At 39.8% G+C, this 16,034-nt stretch overlaps 1 protein-coding gene across 1 annotated transcript in view; it reads left to right on the top strand.

Annotated features, from left to right (window-relative positions):
- AOAH (acyloxyacyl hydrolase) overlaps positions 1 to 16,034 on the top strand; it is a 170,942-nt gene that overhangs the window by 96,572 nt on the left and 58,336 nt on the right. The window contains exon 12 of the mRNA XM_060019946.1: positions 1,749 to 1,840. Within this exon, the coding sequence (XP_059875929.1) occupies positions 1,749 to 1,840 (92 nt within the window). The remainder of the gene's footprint in view (positions 1 to 1,748; positions 1,841 to 16,034) is intronic.

Here is a 16,034-nt window from a genome sequence, read left to right as displayed (position 1 = left end):
TCCAAAGAGGGCATGTGTTTTCAAGGTTGGGAAACACAGAGAACATGGAGGAGATGACATTATTTCCTGAAATAAACTGCTTCCTGCAACCAGGCACTGAGTTTTCCTGTCAGCCAAGGCAAAAAGGGATCATTGGCTTTCTGAGATTTTATCCAAACTGGGATTCCCAGGTAAAATTCAGGACACCCACTTAAATTTGAATTTAGATACACAACAAATAATTTTTTAAGTATAAGTATGTTCCAAATATTGCCCAGGACATACTAATACTAAAAATTATCCCGTTTAATTTCAATTCAACTTTTTGCATATTCCTGTTTTAAAATTGTGGTAAAATACACATAACATGAAATTTGCCATCTTACCTTTTTTTTTTTTGCGGTACGCGGGCCTCTCACTCTTGTGGCCTCTCCCGTTGCGGAGCACAGGCTCCGGACGCGCAGGCTCAGCGGCCATGGTTCACGGGCCCAGCCGCTCCACGGCATGTGGGATCTTCCCAGACCAGGGCACAAACCCGTGTCCCCTGCATCCGCAGGTGGACTGTCAACCACTGCACCACCAGGGAAGCCCCATCTTACCATTTTTAAACGTACTGTTCAGTAGTGTTAAGTATATTCATACTGTTATACAACCAACATCCAGAACTTTTCATCTTGCAAATCTGAAACTCTATACCCATTAAATAGCAACTCCCCGTTTCGACTCCCCCCAGTCCCCGTCAACTACCATTCTACTTAATGTCTCTGTGAATTTGACTACTCTTGATAGCTCATACAAATAGAATCATGCAGTATTTGTCTTTTTGTGACTGGCTTCTTTCACTTAGCATAATTTCCTCAAGGTTCATCCATGTTGTAGCATGTGTCAGAATTTCCATCTTTTTTAAGACTGAGTAGTATTCTGCTGAAAGTATGTACCACATCTTGTTCATAGGAACTCAAATTTAACTGAGCATCTGTATTTTTACTTGCTAAATCTGGCAACCCTATTCTGAACACATTAATCTAGATAAGACTTTTCTAGGAATTAGACCAGAGGGGAGGAGGAACAATCAGGAGACACAGCTGGCAACATTTTTCTTCTGTGATTTTGCACAAGTCATAGAATGTGGTTCAAAGGAATTCTAATTTTGTCAACACTCTATGTCAGGAGTTCTTGAACAGGAGTCTATGCAAGAGTTGCAGGAGTTCTGTGAACCCCTTGAAGTCATAGGCCATGTTGAGTATATGTGCATCTTCATGAAGAAAGGAACCATAATTAGATTTTTCAAAGGTGTCTGAGGACCCTCCACCCACCCAAGGAGGTCAGGAGGCACCATCCTAATGACTGAAGGCATAGCTTTGAACTCAAGGAAGGCATATTTGCTGGAGGCTTGGGTATTATTACTTTCCAGACAGTCAATATTCTGATTATCTAGCCTTAGAAATGGAGAAAATCTCAGAAATTAAAAGAGTGGAACGTTTATCTGTCTCTCAGAAGAGGGATGAATAAGAGCTGCCATGCGTTCTACATTTTTCCCAGGAGCTGAATGGAAGCAAGTTCATGAATAATGCTGATCCTTGTGAATTTTCTGATGATGGTTAACCTTAAGAGGTATAAGCTTTAAATGCAAAGGCCCTTAAAGAAAGAGATTAAGAAAGAGAGTGAGAGAGAGGCAGACAGACCACAATGCCTGAGCAATAGATAATCTTACTCCTTATAGAAAACAAGTGATCGTTTTGATAATTTCTACTTTATTTTTCCTTTAGAAATCCTTCTTCAATTTACCAACAGCTCTTACCAATGAGCTCGACTGGCCCCAACTCTCTGGCACTACTGGATTTCTGGACTCCACTAGCGGGTATGTGTGTTTGCACACCTTCAAACATTTCAATATGTCTATGTAAGGAAACAACAGGAGATGAGATTTGTCCCCAAGATGTTGAAATGAGAATTATTAGAAATTGCTTCTGGAACATGAGTGACAAACAACAAACCCACCACTGACATAGAGTCTACCGTGTGGTGGGGCTTATGCAAATTAGACTTTACTCCTGCTGGCAAGGAGGGGGTGTTCCTGCTCAGGGGCTCTAGAGTTGACCTCCAATGAAAAATTCTCAAGCACAACACTGAATTTTTCTGCCTCAAGAGACAAAGAAGTTTACTTGCTTATTTACTCTCATATATTAACATTTTAAAAGGCAGCAGGCAGTTCTATTTTTAGTTTTTTAAGGAACCTCCATACTGTTCTCCACAGTGGCTGTATCAATTTACATTCCCACCAACAGTGCATGAGGGTTCCCTTTTCTCCACACCCTCTCCATTTATTGTTTGTAGATTTTTTGATGATGGCCATTCTGGTGTGAGATGATATCGCATTGTAGTGTTGATTTGCATTTCTCTAATGATTAATGATGTTGAGCATTCTTTCATGTGTTTGTTGGCAATCTTCTTTGGAGAAATGTCTATTTAGGTCTTCTGCCCATTTTTGGATTGGGTTGTTTGTTTTTTTGATATTGAGCTGCATGAGCTGTTTAAAAAAAAAAAGGCAACAGGCAAGTCTCAATGGCTTAGAATCATCCTGGTTTTAATGCTCTGGAGTTGAAAGTAGAGAAGATGCATGGCGAGTCTGAGTGAACACAAACCCAGTGTGCTGTGTGGGATTGGGTGTTTTCTTGGGGCCTGGGGACAGCCATTTAGAGTTTGAGCACCCCATTTTTTAATTTAATAGACGACCTCGCATATCCTGAATAACTTATTCTTATCTTTACTCACTCATTTTAAAAATACTTATTAAATACTCACTACCTAATAAGGCACAGATGCCGTAGCTATTTCAAAGATAAATAAGGCTCATCCTGCCTCTGCAGTCAACTATAATCAAGGAGGGCAGATGAGAGAAATGTGCAAACATTGTTAATATGGGTTAAATGTGCCAAAAGGCAACCGTCAACACAGAGCTACAGGGGTCAATAATGAAAGAAGAATTCATGGAAATGGTCAACAGCCACCTCCTTTTGGGGTGTTTGGCAAGGGGCTCAAACCTGAAAGGATTTAGGAGATGGGGACAATGAAAAAGGTAGAGAAAAGCTAGAAAAGATAACCAAACTTCAGGAAATGGCACTCATATTTATATAGAAATCATAATTTCCCTTATATTCGTGAGTATAAGGGAAAGTAAAAGAAATGTGTCTTCAAGTTTAGGTGTAGATTTTCACATTTAATCATGTAAAGAAAATTAGGTCAGTCCTTGCCATTAAGTGTAACAATACTTACAGTATGATTAATAGAGATAATAGGAAGTAACCTTCATAGGCATTCCCTACATACCAAGCACTGTACTGAGTGTTATTTAGAGGTTTTCTCATTTCATCTCTTTGTGAGGTGGGTGGTATTATTTTCTGCATTTCAAAGTTGAGGAATCTAAGGGCTAAGTTGATAGGCTAAGAAACTTGACCAAGGCCACAGGTGAATAAGAAGTGGTAGGATCCGCGGTCATGGAACCTTGTGAATAATGGAACCAGAGAATAATTTGGTGAACCAAGGCACTCCTAGCTCACAACTTCCAACTTTTATGTGCTGTTTTTATTCTACCTGTGGGAACGCGATCCCCTTTAGCCATTGTCCCTGTGTTTGAGAGTGTAGCTCTAGGATGAGGAAATGACCAAGAACCAAAGATGCCCTCCCCACATGAAGAGGTGGCATGCATTGTTTCAGACGTTGATCATGTGCCCATTGTCCCTTCCTAGGGCCCCCATACTCCCAGTGGCCTGAGGCCCCTGACAAAGACCAAAGGTGGTCTTTGTCACCTGGAACACGTCCAGAGATAGCCTGCCTAAAGCAGCATTGAGGACAACAGTCTTGTTTATCTCCCCACTGTCAACATCAAAATTGAGAAAATATTATTTAAGTACCCTCCACGCAATCCAGCTATCTATGTATAAAAGTACTTGGAAATTTCTCTAAATCCAGGCCTTTATGACAAACAAAAAGAATTAGTTATGACTGAGAAATGGACACAGTTTACCATACTTTTAATGGAAGCTTAAATTTACATATGAACCCCACCTTTTGACCTAAAGCCTCATGAAGTTGCCATTGAAGAAATACTAATCTGATGTTTAAAATTAATTGTTAAATAGTTTAAACCTTCACTGGAGACACTCAAAGAATGAAAGGGGAATCCATTCCCGTGTGCAGCTAAAATGATGAAAACTTGTTTCCTCATCTTTTTCCACTTACAGCTCATACCCGCCAATAGTTGCCCCACATGTCCTAAATGTAATTTTCCTAAAACCTCTACCCAAACTTAGCGCCTGCTCCCAAGCAGACTCTGTTCAGTTGTTTTCAGTTTTTGTTGGGCGGTGGGAGCGGGAGCCAGTGTCCCTCTTTCTTTTCTGCCTCTATTCTGTCCTCAGACCAGGGGGTTCCTCCGTTATCAATGTGAAATCCTGCTAGCTCGCCAATCCTATTGCAGTTGCCAGCCATCATCCTATGAGAGCCCAGCAGGCAGATAGATCTTCCTTAGGAGAGAGGCAGCGGGGGAAAAGGGAGAGGAAAAGTTGTAAGTCATCAGACACAAATGGTTTATAATTCTTATGAAGGCTATGCAGAGGAAAAGTTGTAAGTCATCAGACACAAATGATTTATAATTCTTATGAGGGCTTTGCAGAGGAAAAGTTGTAAGTCATCAGACACAAATGGTTTATAGTTCTTATGAGGGCTATGCAGAGAGATTCTGACCACATGGCACGAAGGAGGGAACCGTCTAGGTGCAGCTTATGTGAAAATCGTCTCTATCGTGAGCTAGTCTGTGCTGACATAACACCTTCTTGTATTAGGCTCTGTACTGCTATTTACAAAACAGTCTGCTCATGCAACTTGCTCAGTGTTGACTCTAAGCATTATCCTTACCAGCTGTATTTCTAAGGAGATGCGCACCTCAGCTGGTTGGCCACCTGCCCTGCAGGGGTTTTTTCTCTATGCTTTTGTGGCCCAATTTTTCTAGTTATCTCTCTCTTAGTGCTCTTTTGCCACCTGTTTCTGTGTACTGTGCCTGTGTTCTCTGCCGTTTAGCTGGAATGGAGAAGAATATATTTAACTCCCTTTGATAAAAAGGGAAATTATCTGTCTGGAATCAGAGTTGCAATGGATCCCCCATTAAGCAAAAACACAGCAGCATGACAGTCCCTGTGTGTCACCATCTGGTATGTCCCTTGTAGCAGTAGCTCCTATTAAACTCTCATATACTCTCATGTAAATTATACCTGCAGGTAACCTGTGCTAGTCCAGTCTTCTTAAAAGAACGAAGAGTTATCAAGTGTGTAACAATTACTAAAGAGAGATCGGCATAGGATGGGGGTCCTCTTCTGGTGGAGTCAGGAGAATAAATAGAACACTGACCTAGAGGCAGTGTTTGTGAGAGATGTGGCAGCTGCCATAGGCATTTTGAGCAAATGTCCTTTTAAGTCCAAATGCTTATCAACGTGGGGTAGAATTTATGGATTTCTCTATTCAACTGGATCTCTAGAAAGTGCCTCCTATTATCTGTGATCAGCCTCATGCTTTGTGTATTAACAATGTTCTTTGGAAATGTACCTTTGAAAGCAAAAGTTTGGAAGAGAAGATGGTTGCTTTCCTTTCTTCTTCCATTATGCCCTCCACCCCCTCAAAATTTAGTATCTCCTGTATGAGATGAATATAACTCTAATTGAAATTACATGCATGTATTAAAAGACAAACATAACCGCTTAGTTTTACAAATCTTTACATCCTTCAGTTGAGTCAACATTAATGAAATCTGTTCTCTTGACTCCCAGGCTTCAGAAAATTCAAAAAGTTATATCCCTTAAAACCATGTGTTTTCTGAAAGAAATTGAGTAGTTCAAAGGCGAAAGCAAAAAGCCCTCTGTGAGGTTGGCAGCTTGGGGGCTGGGACCCTGACAATAAGGAGAACTCTAACAGTAAGTGAGAAGAAAAAAGTATTTTTTAAAGATTAAAAATAGTTATTTGTGTTCAGATCACTTTCAAAAGCAATTAATGTAACAGGAAAATCCTATTTAGGTTAAAGAAGCCAAGGCCCAGTAATCCATGTAGAAGGATAAAAAACAATACCAAAATTTCAGGAAGGAAGAACTTCTTGCTTAAAAGCAATACATAAATAGATAAGGGAGATTAAGAGGTACAGACTTCCAGCTGCAAAATAAATGAGTCTCAGGAATGAAGTGTACAGTGTGGGAAATATAGTCAATAACTATGTAATATCTTTGTATGGCAATAGATGGTAACTAGACTTATCATGGTGATCATTTTGAAATGCATAAAAATATCGAATCACTATGTTGTGTATCAGGAACCAACAGAGTGTTATAGGTCAATTATACTTCAAAAACAAACAAACAAACTCATAGAAAAAGATCAGATTTGTGGTTACCAGAGGGGAGGGGGAGGGGGAATTGGATGAAGACAATCAAAAGGTACAAAGGTACAAACTTACAGTTATAAGAGAAATGAGTACTAGGGATGTAATGTACGAAATGATAAAATAATTAACACTACTACACATTATATATGACAATTGTTAAGAGAATAAACCCTAAGAATTCTCATCACAAGGAAAATAACTTTTTATGCTGTATCTATAAGAGATGATGGCTGTTCATTGAACTTATTATGATAATCATTTCATGATGGATGTAAGTCAAATCAATATGCAGTACACCTTAAACTTATATGGTGATGTGTGTCAGCTATATCTCAATGAAACTGGAAGAACAAAATGCAACATCTAAAATTCCAGAGCACTGTGAGTCCATGTGGTAGAGTAGGAAGAAGTTTGTGTCTACAGGTGAAAGGGTTCTGGTTCTGTGTGGCTGTTAGGTGGAACATTTAGCATCCCTGGACTTCATTTATATGATGAAGTGGAGTTGCACCTGCCGATCTCTGACGTTCTCTCTGACATTCAGGTTTGGTTGTTGTAGGGCAACATGATGTTCAGGTCCACATCCTACTTTATGCTGCTGCTTGATTTAGAAGCATTAGGGAAAACTGCTGGAGAGAGATGCTCCTGCTTCTCTCCACCAAATATGCTTTCTCCGACCCTTAACTAGCCGTGCCTTGAGAAAAGATATGACTAAGTTTATGGGTCAGAGCCTGAAATGTTCTAGGAACCATGTTTCTCTAGGGCCAGGGATACTGTGCAATAGAAGTCAAGTTCGTACATAATAAGCCCTGCATTAGGTGTTTGACCAGCTTATTAGTTAAAGCGGTTCTCCATTATAATCCTTTATGCATACTATTTCTTCCAAGTGACCCCCAGAGAGGGAAACAGGTGACTCCAAATCCTTAACAGAAATAACCACCTGAACCCAACGCCTCTAACCTGAGAATTTATGATTATCCAAATCCCCTTCTGAAAGTGAGGCCAGGAGTCGGTCCAGACAGTGGAGTTCTGCCTGCCGGGGCTAAATGATAGAGAAGTTCTTCAAAGCTGGGAGTAAGAGCAGGGCAACAGACACAACTTAAAAAAAATAAAGTAAGCCTGCAGTTAGCCTTAAAAAGTCACAAAAGCCAAAAGAACCAAAAACAATGACCAAAGTTACCATATCAAGCTAGAGAGTTAAGAGTGAGACCAGTGGGTCAACATAAGTGGGTGCAAACTAGATGGAATTTTCTAGGGTAACTTGCTCCCTCTGCTTCTGACTTAAATTTGCTATTTGGGGCCAGAAACAGAGCAAATGCTTAGAAAGAAATAGACAAAGCCATTGTTATAAGTGGCACAGTAATGCTATTCAAGGACATTTAAACACACATCTTTGATGAGAGGTGTCCTAGAATCTGAGTGTTAAAGGTTATCTATTCTCTCCAACCCAATAGACATTATATGAGAGAACAGTTTTGAAAAGCAGTGTATAACTCCAAACCAAGTCACTTGGGGCATTAAAAACATAAAATTGGAGAGAAGGGATTTGCAGCTAACATTTGCCAACCTAATTTCCTGTTTAAAAAAAAAAAAGACATGTAAGTACGAAGCACTAATAGGCTTAATAACCTTATTAAAACCATTATTCAAAATTTACATGCGATATAATTGCAAGTGATTAGCCATCTTATAATTATACTTTGCAAAACAAATAATTAGCCAAAGAGTTGGTCACTTTGAGGTTGGGTGAGGCTGATTGGAGTGAGAGATAGTCTACATCAGTGATTCTCCAAATGTGGTCCATGGACCCCTGGGGTGGGTCTCTAAGACGTTTTCAGGGGGTCCACAGGATAAATCTATTTCACAACAATGCTAAAACAGTAGTTGCCTTTTGCACTGTGTAGCCCTTTGAACTGATGGTGAAAAAGCAATGGTGTGTAAAAAACTGCTGACATCTGAGCATGAATCAAAGCAGTGGCACCAAACTATATTAGTGGAGTCACTGTGGTCTTCACCTCCACACCTCCTGGATTAAAGAATAGGGGGGATCTTCCCTTGAAAATGTCACCTATAAGGTAAGAAAAAAATTATTAATTTTATTAAAGTAAGTACATGATTTTTAATGATTTCATCTGATGAAACGGGAAGTATGCATAGGGCACTTCTGCTGCATAACAAAATATGATAGTTATTCTAAGGAAAAGCACTTGTGTGAGAGAGTTGAGAACTGAATTAGTCAGTTTTTCATGGAACACCTTTCTTACTGAAAAAGACTGGAAAACAAGTTATAGTTATTTAGACTTGGATATATGGCAGGTATTGTATCTAAAATGAATGCAATGAGCTTGTCACTTCAGGGAAAACAACTGACAGTATTGATTACCAATCATAAAATTTGAGCTTTCAGAGAAAATTTAGAATTTTTGAAAAGTTGTGTCTTCTACTATAAACTTGACAGCTTCCTAATACTCCAAGTCCTTTCTAATGAGATACGTGGTGCTTGCAACAAGTATGATTTTTCAATATTGTATCATAAGATGCATCAACATTTGGAATATCTGCATAACTCAGTAAACCAATATTTTCTAAATGACAAGTTTGTGATACATGAAATCATGCCTGGGTGAAAGATCCATTCAAAGTACAAGCTAGACCAATGTACTTGAATGCAACATCATGCAAAAAGTCCATTTCAGATTCCATATTGCAACTAATCACCCTTTAAGAAACAACTGCTTGCTGAGTTTTGGTGTAGAATCAAAGAAGGCTATCAGTTGTTATCTAAAAAGGATATTAAAATGTTATTCACTTTCAACCTAAATGTATACTTAAGACAAGATTTTCTTCATATAATTCCATTAAAAGAACATATCACAACAGACAATGCAGAAGCTGATGTGAGAACCTAGCTGTCTTCTATTGACATTAAGTCAGACATTGAAGAGATTTGCAAAATGGTAAAACGATGCTTTTCTTCTCACTAATTGGGGGAGAGGTTGGAAAATATGTTTTTTTCAGAAAACAAATATTTCATTTATGTTAACATGTAATGGGCTTATTATTATTAAGTGATTAATAATTAAATGATCTTTCAAATTTCTAAGTTTTAAGTTCCAGTATATAAATATTGGCAGCTATAACTCACATAAACAAAAGCTCTCCGGTTTCTTCAATAATTTTAAAAACATAAAGTGGTCCTGAGAGAAAAAAATTGAGAATTTCTGTTACAGGGAGTGAGTGTAGAAAAGAGATGTGGCTGAGGAGAGTGGTTGGGGGACGTCAACACGTAGAGGTTAAGGAAGAGAAGGAACGGCCCTCAAAGGGGAAAGAAAACTAGAAGCATTTAGTGTCCTGGAGGCCAAGTGAAGAAAGTGTTTCCAAAGGAGAAGTGCCCATCAGCCAGATGGTGCCTGAGGAAGAGGAAGATGAGAACTGAGAAGGACCACTGGGTGTCCAGGCAGTGATCAAGGGGACACTTTGACCAGAAACGTTTCAGTGGGGCGGAGATGGAAGTCTGATTGGAGAGAATAGGTTCAGGAGGTGATGAAGTAAATGCAGGTGAGCATACACAACTCATAGAGTTTTACTATCAAAGGGAGCAGAGAAGTGAGGTGATAGCTGATGGGGAATAAAAGATGAGGGAGACATTGTTAGATGAGAAATCCTGCAGCATGCTTGTGGAGTTAGGAAGAGCCAAAAGAGGGAGAAAGGCGGACAAAGGAAGGAACAGGTCTTAGACAAGGCAAGAAGGAATGGAATGCAGGCACAGGAAGGCTGCCTGGGGCAGGAAGGACCACCTGGAGACCCCGACTGCTAGCCCAGGACTCTTCCTGCTGTGTACTGACAAATCTCTCCACTGCGGTGATGTCCCCTTTGACCCTACTTAGTTTTGGGGGGTTCTTTTTTTTGACCCTACTGAGTTTTTAATTTTATTTTTTAATTTATTCAAATCATGAATACATTTTTATTTTACAAAAAATACTGAGCTATATAATGTAAAAAGCCAAAGCCCTCTCCCAATTTCATTCCCTTTCTCAGAAGAAAGTCCTGTTATCAATTTAGTGTGGTTTCTTCCAGACCCTTTCTATGTATTTGTACATAAAGAAATAAATGCTTTGTTGGGGTTTTCCCGTAAATGACATCATACTATGCATAACATACTATAAATTAATGCTTTAACAATACTTCTTGAAACACTTTCCATTCTTGTGCAGAATGGTATTTCATAGTATGGTTGTTTTATTCTCCTACTGATGGACAGTCAACTTAATTCCAAGTTCTCATTAATTCCAATAATGCTGTAATGAACATTCTATGGTTCTCTTTATGACTACATGTAAGGATGTCTTTAGAAAAAATTTACTGGATCAGAATGTATACATTTTTAATTTTTTATAATCCTTCCAAAATGGCTACACCAATTTACAGTCCCACAAATATTGTATAAGAATACTTGTTTCGGGCTTCCCTGGTGGCACAGTGGTTGGGAGTCCGCCTGCTGGTGCAGGGGACACGGGTTCGTGCCCCGGTCCGGGAGGATCCCACATGCCGCGGAGCGGCTGGGCCCGTGAGCCATGGCCGCTGAGCCTGCGCATCCGGAGCCTGTGCTCCGCAACGGGAGAGGCCACAGCAGTGAGAGGCCCGCGTACCGCAAAAAAAAAAAAAAAAAGAATACTTGTTTCCCCACACCTTTGTCAATACCGGCTATTGACAAATATCTTCTTAATTTTTTTCTGATCTAACAAAAAATATTTTATTGCTCTTCTAATATGTAACCTCTTGATTACTAGTGAGTTTGAGCATTTTTCATAGGTATTGAACCTCAGCTTTGTCTTATCTAGTTACCCCCGTTCATGCTTCAACAACCACCAGTCAGGGGTCAGTTCCTTTTGACGGCCTCTCCACACTAACCCCCATCTGACTATACGATTCTCTCCTGAGCTCCTATTTTGCCCCTTCAATACCAATGTCGTCTCACTTGTCATAACTGTTTACTCACTGTCTCCCCACTCCACCCACCCCATACCAGACTCTGAGCATCTCGAGTGCCAGAATTCGGCTTGACTTCGCTCTGGGGCCCTAGCCCCTGGCACAGAGTGTGGCACCATAGCAGGTACTCAATAAAAGAATCACTAAGTTTATAATGACATCACTTTATATTTGCAGAGTGTGGTATGATCTACAAACATCCTTCCCTTGCATTTACTCAGATTGCCTAAATCAAATCAGATTTGCAGGAATTAACATTTCAGGGAAAACACCAGGAACATGGGAGGAGGAGTATAAACAGCATGAATTTGATCACCAGCTACATAACGGGACGCATATAAAAATAAATCAGTGTAACTTAAGCCCTTGGACTTCTAAGTGGGTTCGATAATAAATGTTCTACAAGAAATTAGCAAAATTCATCATAATATTAAAGTAAATACACAGTCAACAAATTGGAGAAAATAAGTTTAAAGTAAAATGATCAACTCAGTAGTCAGGTAGAAAGAGTAAAACAAAGGAGAGATCTGCTATTTGGTCAATAATAGATAAATTAAGCATTGATGTGATTTTTTGTCCAGAATGATATAATTTTACAGCAGTCTAGATTGATCAAAGTAAATGTACAACCTCCAAATTTTTCTAGTAGAATTCTTGTAACCAACTGAACTTGAGATTTTAGGCCATCTCATAAAGCTCAAATATAGATCACAGAGATAGTTCATCAGTATTCTTCAAAAACTGTTTCTGTGAAACGCTAGTTCCACAAGATGTTAAAAGGTATTATGCACACTTTTTAAAAAGATTCCTAGGTCAAATAAGTTTTGGAAATGCTGGTTTAAATAAAGGGAAACAAGTTTATTCAGTGTAAGGCTTATCAGAGCCTTCAATAAGCCCCAAAAGTTTTGTATATAGCTCCAAGGTATAATATGAAACATTTCTTAAACTAATCTGACCACAGAACCATGTAGAATGTGTGTGTGGTTTATGAGAAAAATATGTCTCAAGAAACTAGTGTTGCATCCTAGTGATGCTCAAACTAGTAGAGCATCCTTTGAGAAATAGTGCTGAGATTACTAAAACAATCTTCTTCTGTGCCACAAATGATCTTTTCAGATTTATAAGCATCCACAGGCTTAAATCCCTCCGTTTTATCACAGTTTAAAGTTTACCCTGATACAGTGGCCTAGAATCAAATCTGAGGCTGGCCAAAGCCAGGATGGAGAGAGTTATAATGCCACAAGCTCAGAGAAGGGCAGAGGAAGGAATCTTAGTGGAAAGTTAACAGGTAAGAAGCCTTGTGTGAGTATAGCAGCTTATGAATTATTGAACACGATGCCCCTGAAGTCTATTTCCCTCTACTATTTTGCTGCTCCAAATTCAAAAATCTATCATGCTGTCTTGCTAATCTTTTCATGCCTGAACTCCTGGGACCTCCTCTGCAGTCATCCTCACCCTGCAAGCCCCCCTGCATAATTAGCCCATTGCCAGGCTCTTTGAATACACAACGAGTCATATTCTGCATGTTTATCTCTCTCTGAGGCTGAAATTTTGGTTCTCCGGTGATGCAGTGAATTAGGGGTTACACAGGGCTCTGGGATGTGGCTAGTATCAAAGAGCTAGAAGGAATTTTAAAAGTTCTTTAATCCATCTCCCTGGCCCCATGCTGGCCTGATCTCCATCCACATCGGAAAGCAAATTATCCACCCTTGTCTTAAAACTTCCTAGCAGTAGAGGTCCCTGAATAAAGCCTGTCTAGTCTCTAAATTATCCAACTTTATCCCAATCCACTCCCCTGTCCTAACCGTTCACATCAAATGTTACCATTTCTTTCTCACTCACATTCCAAGCCCCAGTCTTTTTTGTGTGACTTATTCCCATTCAGCTTCACAGGGTCTCAGAATTTATACCCAAACTAGCTGTGCTGCTAAAGAGAGTCAGAAATAGACTCAGAAACAGGACCTGATACATCACTGCTGCTTGAATACTATTTCACTCGGTTTATCCCAAAAACCCTCTGATATGCTAAGCCCTTTGGGAAACTGTTTTGTTGCCTCTCTCCAAGTGGGTTCTGCTTGGAATCAACATAGGAAGTGATAATTTTTTCAGTTTTAAAACAACTCTTTTAATTTGTCTGCATTATTCTTGAGTCTTGTTCTTAACTTTACTCTTTCTTTTGTTTTGTTTTTCTCTCAGCCATAGCGAAATGAGGTGGGGGGGGGGGTCATTAGAAGGCTCTCAGAGAAGGTGATTTTTGTGTTACCTGAGCCCATGTTGGGGAAAGCAACTAGTAGACATTCTGAGATTTATCTGTTTTGAATTTTGGTATTAGAAATCAAAATATGACTAGTGTGTCCTCAGTGGAAGGGCTGTACTTCCCAGGCCCTACAATAGATGGAGCTGATAAAACTGGGAATTTAATATGGTGAACCTCCAAGCCCACTCTCAATGCTGAGGGCACCCCTACCTTAGACACTGGGGAATGTGTGAGGAAGAGAACTTTCAAACACTCCTTCTCTGCACCCCTCAAACTACAGGACTGAAGCTATTACCTCTTCTACTAACCCGTTGGACTGGGTTTTGATGCACAACAGAGGAAAAAGAGAAATAAAGATCATACAGGAGGGCTTCCCTGGTGGCATAGTGGTTGAGAGTCCCCCTGCCGATGCAGGGGACGCGGGTACGTGCCCCGGTCCGGGAACATCCCACATGCCGCAGAGCGGCTGGGCCCATGAGCCATGGCCGCTGAGCCTGCGCGTCCGGAGCCTGTGCTCTGCAACAGGAGAGGCCACAGCAGTGAGAGCCCCGCGTACCGCAAAAAAAAAAAAAAAAAAAAAGATCATACAGAAAACTGGAGTCCAAGTAGGGAGAGGGGAGTGAGAAGAGGGGAATTTGAAACCAGAATGGTGATCACCGTTAACCTTACTATGCACGGTATCCTCAGTTTAGCCTATTAATTCAAGTTTCACTGACCCTGTATGTAAATAACTTTCTATTAAGCAATCTCCTCCATTTATAGGCATCTCAAATATTGTATTACAAGCTTCTCAACATATTGTACTGATCCCTCTATCTTCTCAGAATTCCTGAGCACTGCATGAGAAATTCAGTTCCTAAGATTTATAAGAGAGGTTATGTATTGAGAATGGGGATGAATGAAAATAGTAACTTTTTAGGTGAAATAGTTTCTAGTACTTAGTATTACAAAACCTTAATCCCAAAATTCTAGATGCTATTTCTGGTCAGAAATAGTAATGGAGCTATTTGCCTATTGATAAAGATTTCTATGTTCTTTCTGTAATGTGTGACTAACTGTATCTATAATATTAATATCCACACTGTTTACTCTCTATGGGCAGGTCAAGAACAAAACAATATTTCAGTACATAAATTCCATTTTTAGAATTATCAAAAATACCTTTCTGGCTAAATATTGGTAATCATTACTTTCCCAAAGGAAAATAACCCCTCTTTATTGACTGTGAAATTATTTTAGTATTGAGCTCAGATCTAATGTCCATTTCCCATCTGTTTTTTCAAAATATAATAAAATAGTCATGGCAGAGGGCGTAGATGATGCAGTGTATAAAGTATTCATTTCAGGCTTCTGGGTAAGATAGCAGGTTGAACAAAGCATTTACTTCTCTTCCTTGAGAAACCCCACTAAAATGACAGTAAACAAATTTGTCCACAAGGACAAAGAGAACAGGAAGACCCAACAGCCACAAAATGTTGGAAGCCAGAAAGCAGAAGGACAAGTGGTAACTGACTTAGTCGATTCAAGAAAATTGCGTCCTAAACTAGGAGGAGGGACAGCTGAGAAGCAACCCAGTCTACACCACAGAACCCCAGAGGCCTTGGGAACTGGCTCCATATGGTAGCTCTAGAAATGAAAGTGAGGCTAAAAACAAGTCTTGGTTGAAAGATTGTTGAAGTAGTTAGATCCTCGGATCTCTTCCCCTCCCTTATTCTGATATAAGACTAGGGTTTCTTCTCCGGAGATGCTAAAATCAAGAGCTTCTGGACTGGAAGACAGCAGACAAGGGGAGGTAGGAGCACTGTGCTAAAGCACAGGCATGCTGAACCTTAAGTCCACCCACCCCTGGACCCAGAGGACTGGCAGCCCAGCTGGACACTAGAAGACCCTTCTCTGGGGAATCTGCACATCCTCAGAGGAAAGCCCCAAAGACTCGGACAGCAGGGGTTCCCTGAGAAAGGCCCAGCCAGTCCACCCTCTAGTAAGGGCCGTAGACAACAAGCCACACCCAGCAGGCCCACTTTCCTATCAGCTTTTGAGTTTTCAGCTAGTTTCCACTTTTACACATAAGCCAACAACCCAAGATCATCAGATATCTGAGACCAACCTCGAATGTGAAAAACAACACAAAAAACAAAGAGAAAAACAACTTCAAGATAACAGAGACAGTGCTCCAAGGGGAAATCTTTTTTAACTTTAATTAATATCCTACTTATAAAAATAATTAAAATGATATCTTCAAAAAAATAAGAGGAGATATTACATTCATGAAATTAAAACATTATACTAAAATTAAAGAAATATTCAGAGACCAACAATGATCATTGGGAGATTATACTAATGACATAAGATGAATTTCATGGATGTATTGAAAACTCATGTTGAGGA

The sequence above is a fragment of the Delphinus delphis genome, chromosome 9, assembly GCF_949987515.2.
Source record: "Delphinus delphis chromosome 9, mDelDel1.2, whole genome shotgun sequence".
Classification (NCBI taxonomy): Eukaryota; Metazoa; Chordata; class Mammalia; order Artiodactyla; family Delphinidae; genus Delphinus; species Delphinus delphis.
Note: the sequence above shows the minus strand (reverse complement) of the source record. Positions and strands in the feature narration are given on the sequence as shown.